Source organism: Limulus polyphemus, unplaced genomic scaffold (genome assembly GCF_000517525.1).
Source record: "Limulus polyphemus unplaced genomic scaffold, Limulus_polyphemus-2.1.2 Scaffold1532, whole genome shotgun sequence".
In the NCBI taxonomy this organism is placed as follows: domain Eukaryota; kingdom Metazoa; phylum Arthropoda; class Merostomata; order Xiphosura; family Limulidae; genus Limulus; species Limulus polyphemus.
The window spans coordinates 207,874-224,002 of NW_013667142.1; the positions used below are offsets into that span (position 1 = coordinate 207,874).

The 16,129-nt window shown below is 33.9% G+C and overlaps 1 protein-coding gene across 1 annotated transcript in view; it reads left to right on the forward strand.

Annotated features, from left to right (window-relative positions):
- LOC106463978 (relaxin receptor 1-like) overlaps positions 1–16,129 on the forward strand; it is a 55,203-nt gene that overhangs the window by 8,003 nt on the left and 31,071 nt on the right. Inside the window, exons 6-11 of the mRNA XM_022391628.1 lie at positions 452–523; positions 2,308–2,379; positions 12,015–12,083; positions 13,042–13,113; positions 14,864–14,935; positions 15,774–15,845. Coding sequence (XP_022247336.1) covers positions 2,351–2,379; positions 12,015–12,083; positions 13,042–13,113; positions 14,864–14,935; positions 15,774–15,845 — 314 coding nt within the window. The 5' untranslated portion in view covers positions 452–523; positions 2,308–2,350. The remainder of the gene's footprint in view (positions 1–451; positions 524–2,307; positions 2,380–12,014; positions 12,084–13,041; positions 13,114–14,863; positions 14,936–15,773; positions 15,846–16,129) is intronic.

A 16,129-nucleotide genomic window follows, 5' to 3' on the forward strand; every position in this document is an offset into this window, starting at 1 on the left:
AAGAGTTGGCGGTGGTTGGTGATGACTAACAGCCTTCCCTCTAGTCTTACTCTGCTAAATTAGGGACGGCTAGCGCAGATAGCTTTCGTGTAGCTTTGCGCGAAATTCAAAAAACAAACAAACAATCGTGACCTGAACGACCAATACGAGTATTTAGCATACCATAATAAATCCACATAAGAAACTTTGGACGAGTGTTAGTTTAATTTTTGAGGAAAACTTAACATCTTTATTCGTTATATATTCAAGTGAGTCAATTTTTTGAATTCTTTTTAACCTTAACATATCGAGTTTTTGTATGGTTATTAAACTTTTACATTTTATTTTTATGTTCATACACTATTTCAAGAATATTTTATGCCTTATACTGTTTGCCATAATACAGAATCGCGCATGACGATGTCGCAAAGTTTTGTCGTGCCTAATATTTTCTCACCATTTGTTTTTCTAGATATTTACAATACTGTAAGATCGAATCCATCTCGTCAGAAGCTTTCAAGGGCTTAGCATCCCTGAGAGAGATGTAAGTATAATGGAATGTGAGTGACTTGTTACACTTCGGTGAAACAAGTAACCACTCACGGACCTGTCGGGAATATTCACTAATAATCATGGCTCAAAAGCGAACAACAACTACATGAAAAAATTAAAATAGGACTTTACTGATAATAATTTAAATTCTGATAAAATGTTTAACTGATTGTATGTTAGGTTGAGAAATAAAGAAGTATGATTCGTTGTGTTGTGGGGTTAGTCTTAATAATACCAACAAATCTATTATTTGGGGGGGTTAGTCTTAATAATAGAAAATAAAATGATCTGTGAGGGTTAGTTAGATTAACATAAAGATATGATCTGTGGGCAATTATTAGAAAAGGCGTGGTGGATTAATTAGTTTGTAAAAAGGTGTAGGTGTGGATAAGTTCAATTACAATAGAATCTGTGGAGCGTGAAAAATGCCAGATGTTTTATTTTCTTTCAAACTTACGCAGGTGAACACTTCATTTTCATCTAAAAGTTTTAAAATACTTCATAGGTCTGCACACGTGGTGTGGGTGGGGTGGGGTTAACAATAGAGGATTGGTCGTGGTATGTAGCTAACTTGCTAGTCCCATAATTACTCATCGTCGTAAGTTAATTCCTGAGATTTTATTCAACAGAAGATGCCACTGGAAGGCTGTGTGATTTAAAATAATGCAGGACTGAATTGAGAATAACTGTGTAGAGGTATGAAAGCACCTGTAGGATATGTCATTCCTATTTTTACTTATGGGGTTACCAATGACGTGGATGGCATTTTTGTGACGTTATTTCGAGATTATCTTTCCTAGAATTCGTCAGAGCAAGAGCTCTCAACTGTTTGAGGACAGTGTTATCTTTGTGCGCTCGTCTTTGACTTATGTTACAAATAAAGATTACTTTTCACTTTATTTTACATTGCGTTGTTTTTCTTCAACCCAGTGAAAGTGGAAGTTCTTCCGTTATTGCGACACTATTCTTACCTGAAAGATAGTCAGTGCACCTGTGAATACTGCAAATAAAGTCTTCAATCCAGTGAAAGTGGAATATAGTCAGTGCACCTGTGAATACTTCAAATAAAGTCTTCAACCCAATGAAAGTGGAAGATAGTCAGTGCACATGTGAATACTTCAAATAAAGTCTTCAACCCAGTGAAAGTGGAAGATAGTCAGTGCACCTGTGAATACTTCAAATAAAGTATTCAACCCAGTGAAAGTGGAAGATAGTCAGTGCACCTGTGACCACTTCAAATAAAGTCTTCAATCTATGGAGTTAGTTAGACAGAAATGATGGTATATGAAGGATTATTTAGATTAACAAAAAAACAACATCGTCTATAGAATATTAGTTAGTAAAAGATATGACATGTAGGGAATTAGTTGGATTAACAGGTATGGTATGATACGTGTGTGGGGAGGATTAGTTAAAGTAAGAAAAAATGGTCCAATGGCGGTTTATTATTTTGAAAAGAAATATTTTCACATGTTCGTACCTCATAATTTTATTAGTGCTCCAAAGCTTATGCAAGCATGTCGAATCAGCATTAAGTTAGAGAAAGTGTCAATTTCCTAAAGTTTGCTTTTTGTCTCTCTTTTGAAGTCAATAACTTGAACATTATTACACCAGATCTTTCCTACTTTTTGTTTGCACAGTAAGCTTAATGAGTGGTTAGTTTACTTGAAGTGAAATATTAATATTAAAGCAATGACATATCGATATTTTCATTAAGACCGTGACAGAAAGTGACAAGTTCAATTTGCTGAAACATGGGTGTGTTTATCGTTTCAGAGTTCTTGCTCATAATAACTTGAAGCACTTCAACGTGGATGTGATGAAAGATATGCCATCTTTAAGCACTCTGTAAGTAGAAAAGATAAAAAAAATTAATTTTCTACCACTATTTGGTTTAATTTTAACAAATTTGATAAACTTCGATCAAATTGATATGTTGATGCTACATGTTGCTTTTTACCAGGACTTGCTATCGCTGTAATATAGAATTAGTCATGGTGTTGCATTAGAAAGTACTAAGGGCGAGATGGGCTTGGCATGACCTAATGGTTAGGGCACTCGACTCGAAATCTGCGGGACGCGAGTTCGAATCCCTTCACTCAACATGCTCGCCTTTTCAGCTGTGGGGCGTTATAATGTGACCGTCAGTCCCACTTTTTCGTTAGTAAAAGAGTAACCAAGAGTTAACGGTGGGTTTTGTTGACAAGCTACCTTACTTCTAGTCTATGTATTTTTAATTAGGTACGGCTAACGCAGAGAGTTCTCGAGCAGCTTTGTGCGAAGTTCCAAAAACAAACAAACAAAAGCGCAATACGCTTTCTGGGCTGAGAGAAAGGTCGGTAAAAAGCGCTACGCAGCATGATAAATCGGTCGTCATACAAAGAGCTGGAACAAACAAATAATAAAGGCAACTTGTACAAACCATATCTTTGTTATATGGTCTTCAGAGAACTATATAAGGTGACATATTATGAAATAGAAGTCGTCACGAGAACACTTGTACACGAGTTTATTCCATACTCCTCAGCTGAGAAGCTGTGGATTACTATAAGCATCGAGCTTCAGAATTTTGTACAATCTCGCAAAACATTCCCAAACTTATAAACAGTAATTTTTCTGTAGAGTTAGAAGAAAACTGAATTAAATCACTGAAAGGAAAAAGGAGTATCGTTTCATCGAAACGTTCACCACACATTTACTCCCCCTTATAGCGACTTTAAGTAATGTGTATTTGTGCGCACTCGTATGTGCGTTTTCAGACTTTATGTCATGCAGCTGTATTTGTTTGATATTCGTGAGAATTTTTAGAAATAAACTTTATACAGGACCTTGCAGTACAAACATAAATACAATCGCAATAAGTGCTTCAGTGTACTTTTATTTGAAAGTTGTATAGATGAAATTAACTGCCAGCCGACTTGAATTGTCCAGAAAACTGTAAACTTCATTAAAATTTCGGCTAAGGGGGAAAACATAGACACTGACGTAATAAAGAAGGTTGCTTTTGAATTTCTTGCAGTAGATTGTGATTTAAATTGTTTTTCCAGTTAACATTTTCTTCATTAAGTTCAGATCTGACTTTGTTGAAATTTAACCTGTTTATTATTTGAGCAGTTTTTAAGAAGTCTGAATTTGTCACTCGGTTTTTTCTTTGAACATCATGAGAGAATATTAGAGCAACCCAGAAAATAGCATTACTTTGACATGATTACTGAAAGTAGTTTTAAAAGCACTGAATTAATTTGAAATATTTTCCATGTTTTGCTTAGACAAGAATTTTAAGTCATTAGGGTGAATATCTGTTCTCAAACTAGTTTTACAGAAAGGGTAAATTTAAACCGCCCACAAACAGGCATTGCTTATATGTTTTGGATCTAAATGATGCCATTTTTTTTCACATTCCTGACATCAGTAATTTGTCATGTATAAATAACACAGGCGTTTAGCCAGCCATACAGGCAGATAGAACACACTATGCACATACATGAAACGAGCTCTATTTTATCGTTAAACCAGAGGGTATTTACATAGTTCACTCAGTTTACAAAGAATTTGATGGTTTTCTTATTGGGACAATTCTAAGATGATGTTTTTAATTTCTACAAAGGTAAATAGTGGTTTTTTTCAAACAGCTTGGACAAGCACTCAATACCAAAGAGACATTATGTTTCATTATTTGACACTTCTAGAGCCAGAACCAAAGCAAAGCTTGGCAGCAGGAATCATAATCTCACATATTTTAAAATTATAGCCTCTACTCATGGCTACAGAATGTTTCGAAAACATGAAAATAAGGCGTAAATTTAACTATAGTAAAAGACAAGTGCTTGTGTACAAATATGAACTAAAATCAACATAGCTTTAAACGTGTACAATAGTATATTTTTAAAAAAATGGCACCAAGATAACTCTCACACGTTTCGGCGGTCGTATTACACCGTTATTAACAGAACAATTTTCCCAAAATAAAAAAACAAACAATAATTTACCTTTCGTGACCTCTAACATTGACATTGCCACTAGCCAGTGCACCATTACAACTCAATCTCTATAACTCGACTGATATTAAAAATAAAATCTCGACAAAACTATAAAAATTATCCAGTGTGAAGATTCTAAAGCAACAACTTTCATCACAATCAATTTTAGCACCTTAGAATATGAAAATGTCATGAACTTCAAAATGTAGGAGACGATTAAAGCAAAAAACTACAAACTTAATGAAATACGTTTTTATTATAAGAAAAGACGGTTATAATTCTTGCAAGAAGGAGAAAGCTTATCGTTAAAATGTGTGCACGATCTTTCCCAGGGAAAATTTGTTAATCCACTTATAAAAGTGCAGAATTTTGTTATGCGCTTTAAATTCCTAAAAGTCAGTAAAAAATAAAATCCCCGTGATTAGGATAAACCTCTATACAATATATCAAGATTTTGCCTCGTAGATCAGTAAATCTTTGAATTATGTTTTAATATTATGAAAAAGTTTCCTTCAGATATTCATGCAAAGCTAAACAAGGGCTATCTGCGCTAGCTGTTCTTAATTTTGAACTGACAGAAGAAAAGCAGCTATTCAACAGCATTGGTCGCCAACTCTTGGGCTAATCTAATCGAATAATGGTATCTGACCGTCACTCTTTTAACGCAACCATGGCAGGAAAGTGCGGAGCCAAGATTTTACGAAGACGAGATACGAATCATGGGCCATCGGGATCACAGTTAATCACGCTATCTAGACCCACCCGATTCTTATAAAAGTATAGAAATAAATAAAGCTTAAGAAATATATATTTTCTGAAACCCTAATATTTACTTATTACTAATTTAGTACGCTTTGAAGTTCGAGTTGTAAAATGAAAAATAATAATATATTTGACCCGAACGTTATTAAATCCTGGATACATCTCACATTAACTTCTCTACTGAACAAATATATAAAGAAGTGGGGTTGGGCGTAGTCGAGAAGTTAGCGTGCCCTAACTGTGAATCCGAGAGTTTACGGCTAGAGACCTGTTGCCATAAAATCACAGCCCACACTTTGGAGCCATCGGTGCGTTATTCGGTCATAAAAGAGTAGCAAAAGAGTTGGCGGTGAGTGCTGTTCACTAGCTGTTTTTCTCTAGTCTATTATTTTAAAATTAGTGACAGCTATGTTTATCTTTGCGGGAAAATTCTGAAGCATACCAGCTAAAGAAGAGAAAAGTGAGAACGAGCGAGTTCAGATTTACACGTTAATCAATTTAGTTATGTCAGTTTTTATTTCATTGATAACTAGAGGGGCACTCTGTAGAGCGTATATTTCCACGACTCAGCGTTGATCATATTTGGCTCTCAAAAAAATACGAAAATGTGTCCGTATGTCCGTCGTTAACAACGGACACGAACCATTTTTATCAGAACAATGAGGAATAATATTCTACATATTTCCAAACAAATGTAATCAAAATCCGATCGTTTTGACTGAGTTATAGCGCAAAAATAGTGTCAAAAATCGGTTCCCATGTTAACAAATAGGGATTTTTATTTTATTTTAGTGACCTTGAACTTTGACCTAGTCATTTCTAAGTTGGGCCATAGTCTAAACGTATACCAATTTTCGTCCAAATCCATTTAGCCGTTTTCAAGAAATCTTGCTGACAAACGTACCAACAAACCCACACATACACAGGGGTGAAAACCGTCAACCTTCAGATGGAGTTCTTCACAGCTCAATTTTCATTTCTGCAGAAAAAAACAAAACAAAAACTTTGAACTCACAGAACGGTATGTCAACTTTCAAAATGTCTAGAGTTAAACTAACTTCTTTGTAGATCGAATTACTAGAAGATTTAGTTGTTACTAAGGGAGGATTTTACTCCCTCCTCAATCGATAATTACTCGTAACAAATGTATCTTAACGAACGCACTTTAAGGTTTCTATAGCAAATGTCAAAGAACTCAATGGTTCTTAACAGAACCGATGTCTCCATTAGTCAGATTTATTACGTTCTTTTCAATGACATTTGTAGACGCTCCTGCCCTTTATTCACATTCCTGAAGAAATATTCGAAGCTTTTTAATTCCAACGGGTAAATGAATTTCTTTAGGGTTTTTTCTTCAGATTTTCTCTGTGGTTGATCTAGCTGTTTAATGCTGGTATTTTCAATCCTACTTCCCTGTATTTTTACACATTTATAAATTATTTATAAAATTAATAAAAGTAGTTAAGTTGAAAAATGAAATATCATACACAAGTACAATATAACCAGACGACTAGTTATGTAGTTTCAGGATATCGAAACTTCTACTACTTTTTCAGTTAACTTGCCATAGATTAATAGACGTGCAACGATTGGCATTTCGAAGTTTTTATTCCCCAGAAAAACTGTATATTTTGAATGAATAGCTGTTGTAAGCAGAACACGTAAACATGTAAGTTTATTTTACACCCTTATGAGGTTTGTTATTTGCTCTTTAGTAAGGTCTTGCTTAGCTTGGTGAGTATCATAAATAATGCTGTTGTTATGGGGATTCACGTGAAGTTTTAAAACCAACTGAAATAATTTCGCTTAATAAATATAAACACGTTTATATAGGGGTGTATGTGTTTGTGTGATACCAGCATGCACATATCTATGCAAAATACTTACCTGAGCGGTTACATCGCGTTTATTTCCAACCAAAACATCTAAGTATGTACGTTCACGTCTCAAATAAAGTGGATTTAATCTAACAGTCTCTTTCTAAGTGAGTTAAAAAGTGGATTATATTTGACAAACCCTGTCCGAGTGAGTCAAGCATACAAGCGTTTTCAAGAATACAACAGTATTCCTAATTACATATTTGTATCCAAAGTGTAAGAGACGAGCGTTGTAGAGTGAGCAGCGTACCACATTGTGGGTCTGTAGGTCCAGCATCCCGTGACCACAAAAAAACTATATGTATACAGTAGTGGAAAAGTTATTGCATCACCCAATTTCTTTCACACTTTTCTTGGTTCCTGTAATTCTTTATGAAATTGTGCATTGTGGAAGTGTGAGAACTTGTGTTATGGACATTGTATGGTGTACGCTGACTTATATTTCAGTCATCCAAACACATATATACATCTTTATTAACAAACCAACGGTGACAAACATATTACAGCAGATGATCAACAAATACGATAAGGTTCTCTTCGTAAGAAAACCTAGGTTTCAAGATAACACCATTAATGTGATTGACAAAAAGTGGTCACAGAGTCTGCTTCATATTTTAACATTTGATTGTGCCCCCTCTGGCCTTGATAACTGTTTGATATCGCCATTTGCACCTATATTCAATAGAGCCTCAAAACAGACGATGATTCTGAATAAAAGTGTGAAAAAATTGGGTGATGCCATAAATTTTTCCATCTTTGTATATGGCGCTCAGAATTTTGAGGCCGTGAGTGCATTGTAAGAGTGACGGTCTAATCACGCTATTCGGTCAGACAAGAAAAGTCCTAAAAGTGAAGGATGGCGTTGATTATCTGCCTTCCCTCTAGTCTGTCGGCTAAAAATTAGGAACGGTTAGTGTAAATAGCCCTTGAGTAACTTTGCGTAATTATCCGAAAACAAGAATAAAGGAACACACAAAGCCTAAAAGTGCCCTTAGATACCCAAATTGATTCACTTATGATTACAAGTTGTTTAAATTTTTTAAGTCTTACACACTTTTAATAGTTCGAGACGCTATTATAAAATCAGCTTATTATACCTTCTATAACTCAAATAAAGTCATTAGAGAACTATAACATTTTGTAGTTTAGCTACGGAAATACTGAGGAATGTGTATCTATGGAGCGTCAATAATAACTGTCACTAAGGGGCGCTAATTGGTAAGTTTACAAGACGGAGACTATAAAATCTAGCACCAAATATACCAAGTGTCATTCTGAACTACTGATCTGCCTTGGAATATACTGTAAAGCCTACATTTCAGATTAGAGGAGTTCTATATGTGAAATAGTCTTTATGCAAGATTTTGCTCCATATTTCATTACACTGACTACCATGAATTGATAGGATGTGCTTCAGGGGTCAGCAGACATTCACCATACACATAGCAAACATGATCTCACCTCTTCTCAGTTGTAGTTCTGGGATCATATCTGGTGGTTTGGTGTATCATGCCACGATCATTACACTGACAGACCTAAAGGATTGCGTATAACATCAATTAGAACTGTTGGAAGAAGGATATTACGTTCAGTTGTGGATCAAGTTATCTCATGGTTATTATGTCGAACACTGTTAACATATTAGATGTGCAAATTTCACGCTTAGCATCCCCCCCCCCCGGTCTGGTGAGTTATTGTTGGCATTGTCAATTGCTTTTTCAGTCGTCTTCAAAAGTTATAGTTCTCTGTTGATTAGCTTTGGAGTTATGGACGTTAATATAGGACAACTAACTTGTTAATAACCCTATACATAAAGGAAACATTTAAAACAAGACGAACATTAGCAAAAGCTCTACATTAAAATTTGTTTTGTGTGGGACTCGTGAAGTTTTGCTAACGAATCAGTGTGTTCTGTCATGACAAACAGTGACAGTCGGGTCAAGTTAGTTTGTTGGCAGTGTTTTATTAGTTTTATTCCTCAACAACCAAAAGTCGACGTTCGTCAACAGTGGTAAGTTGGGCTTAGTTTACAGCTAACAGGTGAACTGACGTGTCATATTTCAATCCGTATTGAAGTATTATTTCAATACTGCATCACGTAGACATCCTTCTGACCAAAAGTTTTGTGAGAGAATCAGTGAAGATCTTCATTAATATACAGCTATTAAATAACAGAATAAAGATATTGTTCTTATCTAGTTGTGGCTTTAAACAGAAATAATTTGTTCAAAGTGTTTACAAAGCGATATTGACTAAGAAAAACACTTCCTCCATACACATGACACATCACTTGACGCGCCTCAGAGACTTTCAGAACGTGTTTTTAAAGAACTGGATAATGTTCTCATTATGTAAATATATCATAACGTATCTCAATTTTATGTTATTTGTTGTAGATATTTTAGATTTTTTCGAGTATTGAATATATTTTTCTTATAAAACAAGAAAGACCTTGTGGTTATTTCAAAAACTGTCATCATTGGTAGGAAGTTAAGTTCTGACACAACCTTTAAGTTTTGAAGAAACCAATACACAATCTCAGATCTACTTAGTATTGGTATTTTCAACCTGAACTGCACCTTTCAATACACTTGGGCTAAACGGCCAGATCAGAGATCTCCTAAGTTTCATGTATAGCCACTCCTAACTTAGAAGTGTTGACAAGCGGGAGGGCAACCAGACAACAGCACCCGCTGCCTACACAGCTACTCTTAACCGCATAATTGGGTTGACTGTCACATTTATAACGGCCCAATAGCTGAAAGTGAGGCATCTCGTGGCTCGAGCCTTGGACTTTCCAATCCGACGCCCGGCTAATCTGTTTTGAAAAATCATGTTTGATCATTTAAGTAAAACATATCATGCATGTTATGTTGCTATAGAACAAATGTTTTGTATTTGAAATATGATAAACAAATTACGTAGTAGGGTAAAGTGTGGTAAGTTGGCCACGTTAACTCTGAATACAATTTCACCATATAAAATGATTGTCATGAAAAAAACAAAAGATTGTAAAATGATCTCGTTGTTATAAAAATTGTCATTTTTAGCTAAAACAAAGATTAACATAAACCTTTTTCTATATATTGAAATAATTCACTTTTTGTATTTGAGAGTTATTTTACCTATAAGATTAAATAAAACAAACTCGCCCTCCAATAGCTTAACGGTAAGTCTGGAGGCTTATAACGCTAAAAACCGGGTTTCGATACCCGTTGTAAGCACATACAGCACAAATAGCCCATTGTGTAGCTTTTTGCTTTATAACAAGTAAACAAAACAGACCAAAAGGACCCTCGTTTAACTCGTATGAAACGCAATTTAAAATAAATGTTGCATTTAGCAACTGTATTCAAATTCCTTAAAACATAATTTAAATTCTTCCAGCCAGGATCAGGAAAGCCATACGCTATGCACATTATCAAGATCAATGATGAAGAAGAACGTAAATATTAAACATGAATAGAAAATTTACATGGGTACTGTGTTGGGGCGTTTTACCCTTGCCACTAATTGTAAAACAATTACACGTTATAAAAAATCAGTAAACATGAACTGTGTAAAATTCACTGAAATATCAACTTTGTAACCATAATAAATTCAAATTTCTTTCCTTAGATCAAAGTTGTTCAAAAATAAAAAAGTTACGCTTTGATTATTCACTTTCGCACCTGTTCACCAGTGTGTTTATGCTGGAGTTACATATAATAACAATTATTATATATATAACAATAGTTACATATAATTCCCTTAGATGGCAGCACGTTGAAATAAAGATATACAGAGATTTTACCGAAAGGGACCAACTTTACTTTATTCCCTACTAAACGCCCCCAAGTGGCACAGCGGTATGTCTGCGGACTTACAACGCTAGAAACCGGGTTTTGATACCCGTGGTGGGCAGAGCACACATAGCCCATTGTGTAGCTTTATGCTTAACTTCAAACAAACAAACCCTACTAAAGTTTTTAGGTATTCCAGATGCAATAGCTAATATTCTGTATATCATATTTATTCACTATATTTGTCACACTTCTTCAAATCAAACTTCAGTGACTTAACAAGTACAAGCTACCTGATGCTAACGGTTGATCTTTGGTTTAACAAATAAAAAATATTATTTACCACTACTTCGCCCCTGTGTATGGATCTTCACCGAATTTGGTATGGAGGTTCATTGGGGTCTATGGGAAGATACATACAAATTATCAGTTTTGCATATTGCGGTTTTATGGACTTTTGTGGGTGTGTTTATTTTGCCACTACTTCGTCCTTGTTGATGGATCTTCACCATGAAGGTTTGTTGGGTCCATGCGGAGATACATGCACATTTGCGGTTTCACATTTTATGTTTTGCAGTTTTATGGGCGTTTTTGCGTTTGTTTACAATTACATATATAAAAGAAGCTTTTCATGTCCTAAGATAACCTTTTATTAATCATTAATTTACATAACTTCCGTCAAGGGGACGGGTACTCCAGCTAGTATATATATATATAAGAAGACTTGTCAGTCTTTAACTTTTTATTGTTTTAAATAGCTGAAGAGTAACTTGTATGAACACGTTGTGCACTAATACATGTATGTTACTGACTGGCTAAAATTAAGGTTTGAACGGCAACACTAAATGAAAAACATCAAAATTGGACGCTATTTGATAATTTTGTAATTATTACAAGGTATCATATATTCAACCAATATTGGCATTGAATATTATTGGAGAACTGACCACAGAAAGCATATGTGACTCATTAATATAGTTATAATCTGTTTGTGTAAACCTTCGTATTTGTACCTAAAATCTCTTAAGCCTAGATTATTTATATGATTATTTATGAAGTATCTGTTTTTGTTTTCTCTTTAGGGATTTGTCACAAAATAAACTAACATTAGAGGACGTTTCGTGGCCTGAAGGTCTTCAACTCAAGTGGCTGTAAGCTACAGTGACGTTGTTTCTATTTTGATAATACTAACAATATACAAAATTGAACTAAACTGTGAAAACATAAGAAAAAATCTATAAATCATTTCCAACTTTTTCTCTACTAAGTTAGTGCTTTAGCCATAATGAAAATATAAAGAAAATTATTCCTTAATTTCTTTAACATAAACATATTTAAATATTTTCACAATTTTAAGAAGTCTAACAAATATTAAACTACGGTTTGGTAACTGCACAAAATATTAAACTTTGGTGTAGTAACTGCACAAAATATTAAACTATGATGTGGTTACTGTACCAGATACGAAACTATGATGTGGTAACTGTACCAGATATTAAACTATGATGTAGTTACTGTACCAGATATTAAACTATGATGTAGTTACTGTACCAGATATTAAACTATGATGTAGTTACTGTACCAGATATTAAACTATGATGTAGTTCTGTACCAGACATGAACCTACGATGTGATTACTGTACCTGACTATGACGTGGTAACTATACAGATTTGAATACGATAATCGGTTCCAAGGATGACCATTTTGTGACATTTGTTTTAGTCCAACATGAATATGGTAATTGACTTTAAAGCTAGTAAATTTCTGTCATTCGTTTCACTCCAAACTGAATACCATAATCGACCCTAAAGGTTTTGATTTTCTGACAAATGTTTCACTCCAACTTCAATACGGTGATCTACTCTAAAGATGGTAATTGTTTGACATAAGTTTCACTCCGACTAGAATACGGTGATCTACTCTAAAGATGGTAATTGTTTGACATAAGTTTCACTCCAACTTGAATACGGTGATCCTCTAAAGATGGTAATTGTTTGACATAAGTTTCACTCAGACTTGAATATAATAATGAACTTTAAAAAATAATAATTTTAATATGTGTTTCACTGGGATTGTTTTATAAAACAGATATATTTGTTGTTCTTCAGTTTTCTTGAAGATAACCACATCGCTACCATTGAGAAGAATACATTTGCGTCACTTACCTCTTTGAAAGTTTTGTAAGTAACTCAAAATTATTTGTCAACAAATTGTCTTCATCATTCATCAACTAAGATTGTCAAGTCAATATAATTCAAGAAAAGTAACTAATTGTTAGAATTTTACTGATCCCCATTTCGTCTGTTTTCTTTTACATTATCTCAGTGTACATTGTTGTTGATGTTTTAGTACAGAGCTACACAATGGGCTATCTGCATCTCGGTGTGCGTCTAATTGAATAGTTTGTTTTCTCATCCGTCAAAAGATTATACAATCAACTCTGTAGATTGTGTTTTCTTTTTCTCATGCCACCGAGGGGGGGGGGGGATAAACGGTAAGTTTATGGGCTTGTAACACTAAAGTTCGGGTTTAGATCTTCGCAGTGGTAACAACGCACGTAGCTTATTGGGAATCTTTGTGCTTAATAAACAAAACGAACAAATTACAGCTCATAATTTTGAATAACGTACATTATTCTGTGCTGTAGTTAGTATGATAATTAGAGAAGTAATAGTCAATCGAATGAAGTAAAACAATGATGGTACTTAAGGAGATATGAAGTTATGGCGTGGTGGTAACTGTACCATTCATTAAAATACGGTTTACCATCTGTAGTAAACATTTACTTATGATGTGGTAGTTTACAAGATATCAACCTATGACGTGATAAAATTCTACCGGATATTAAAGTATGATGTGTTAACAGTAGCAGTTATTAGACTATGACGTGGTAATTGTAGCAAATATTAACCTATGACGTGATAAAATTCTACCGGATATTAAAGTATGATGTGTTAACAGTAGCAGTTATTAGACTATGACGTGGTAATTGTAGCAAATATTAGACTATGACGTGGTAACTGTAACGGATATTAAACTATAACGTGAAAACTGTAATATATTTTAAACTCTATCAATGTTATTGTGCCATTGAGAGGAAATTATCTCATAACATGCGCAATTTCTAAAACTAACGAGCTAATTTTTTTAATACTTAAATTTGAAATACCGTTTATATTTTAAACGTATTTCAGTTATAATTTCAATGTGTTAATTTTATGCTAAGTTGTTATATATGTGTGTGTGTGTGTGTACAAAAGCGGTCAAATTTAATAAAGACATTATTTTTGTTGACTGAAATATAAATCGAACATTACTTAGGTGGTTTTCTTCTGTTATTATCACCTCCATTTTGAGACTATGCAGCAACTCAATGTTTTTTTTTCATGGCATCTTTGGGCATTTGTGTTTGTCTTGTTTATTCAGTTCCACATTGATACATATAATTAACAATTTTTCGTTGTAACAATTCAAACAAGTTTTCTCTTTTTTAGGTTGCTTAAACAAACCATGAATGTTAATATTGAGCGTCACTTTTGATGTTTCGCTTTTGGTTTAATCAAAGGCTACTAACTACGATTGAGTATAATTATATTTTATTATGTGGTGTTCAACTTATATTCCAAGGCTACTCTACAACAACTGAGTGTTATAACTTTGTTATTTTCGTACTTCTTGTAATCCAAGGCTACTACACAATATCCGAGTGTTATAACTTTGTTATTTTCGTACTTCTTTTAATCCAAGGCTACTACACAATATCCGAGTGTTATAACTTTGTTATTTTCGTACTTCTTGTAATCCAAGGCTACTACACAATATCCGAGTGTTATAACTTTGTTATTTTCGTACTTCTTGTAATCCAAGGCTACTACACAATATCCGAGTGTTATAACTTTGTTATTTTCGCACTACTTCTTTTAATTCAAGGCTACTACACAACAACCAAGTGTCATCCATCCACAGGGAAGCGTTTCATCAACTGACAGAACTCATTGAAGTGTGAGTATCTTTTTATTTACTGTTACAATAAATTTCTTTATCATTTCTGGGAGAATTTTTATTTGATTTCATAAATCGCTTTTCACTATCCACCTCTCTCAGCAATAACAGAACATTGCTAATTGGTTTAATACTGCTTTATTACTAAAACTGACATGAATGTCTGCTTTTTGTTAAGGACTTCAGTGATATTAAACAACCTTGAATTTAACTTAAGGCAGCATCAATGCTTCAAACCTTATTTTCGTCTCAAAAAATTGAGGCCTTTTATGCTGCTAAGCTTTTAGTAGCCTTTGTTGTTGTTTTTCTACTGTATCCTGATTAGATGTTTACTGTGTTATTGCTTTTTGATTTATAGTTTTAAGAGCCATTTTCCCTTTATACTGTTACAATTTTTATAACATTTTGCTCAATTCCCATAACCACAGCCATTCATTAGCTCTCGTAAATATTTTTAAATCTGTTTTTAAACACCTTTTGAAGTAACTTCAGCTTCAACTATCTTTCATACTAATAACTCGTCTATCAACAATTTATGATTAAAATGTGGTCGCTACTTAACTAAGTTACAAAATTCAGGGGATTATGTTATATCTACGTTTATATTTAAAACAATAATATTGTTAATTTTCAGAGACAATGATTTTCTCATTTACTATTATTGTTTGTAAATTTAATAATTTTGTATGCTGTGATATTAGTTTCCCTTCAGTTCATGGCTTCCAACAATTGTACATTCATTTATTTTCACGTGATCTACTTTGGCTTTATTACTCAAGGTGTTATTGGAGACTTTGCTACGTAGTTAATTACTTTGAATTGCTTGGGTTGTTTTCAGAAACTTATCAAACAACAAGATACATAATTTCCCTTCTCAAGTCTTCTACAACATGTGCGCACTGGCCAAGCTGTAAGTATTTACCAATAGCTAAATTTATATTTGAAAGATGAGTATTATACAATTGCTACTTTTTCTATAATATTTCTTTATTAGTTAGAAATAAATTTAACATCTTATGTCTTGCCTTAATTCTGTTAATTGTCTGTTGTACATTGTAATGTTAGGACATCGGGGGCCACGTGACGCTTGTATCACGCCACTTCCTTCTCGAACCTTCATGAAATGTCGGGAGACTACTGGATTGGGGTAGTCTTGTATATATAAGACCGGCCAAGAAGCAACGTAGGGAAAAA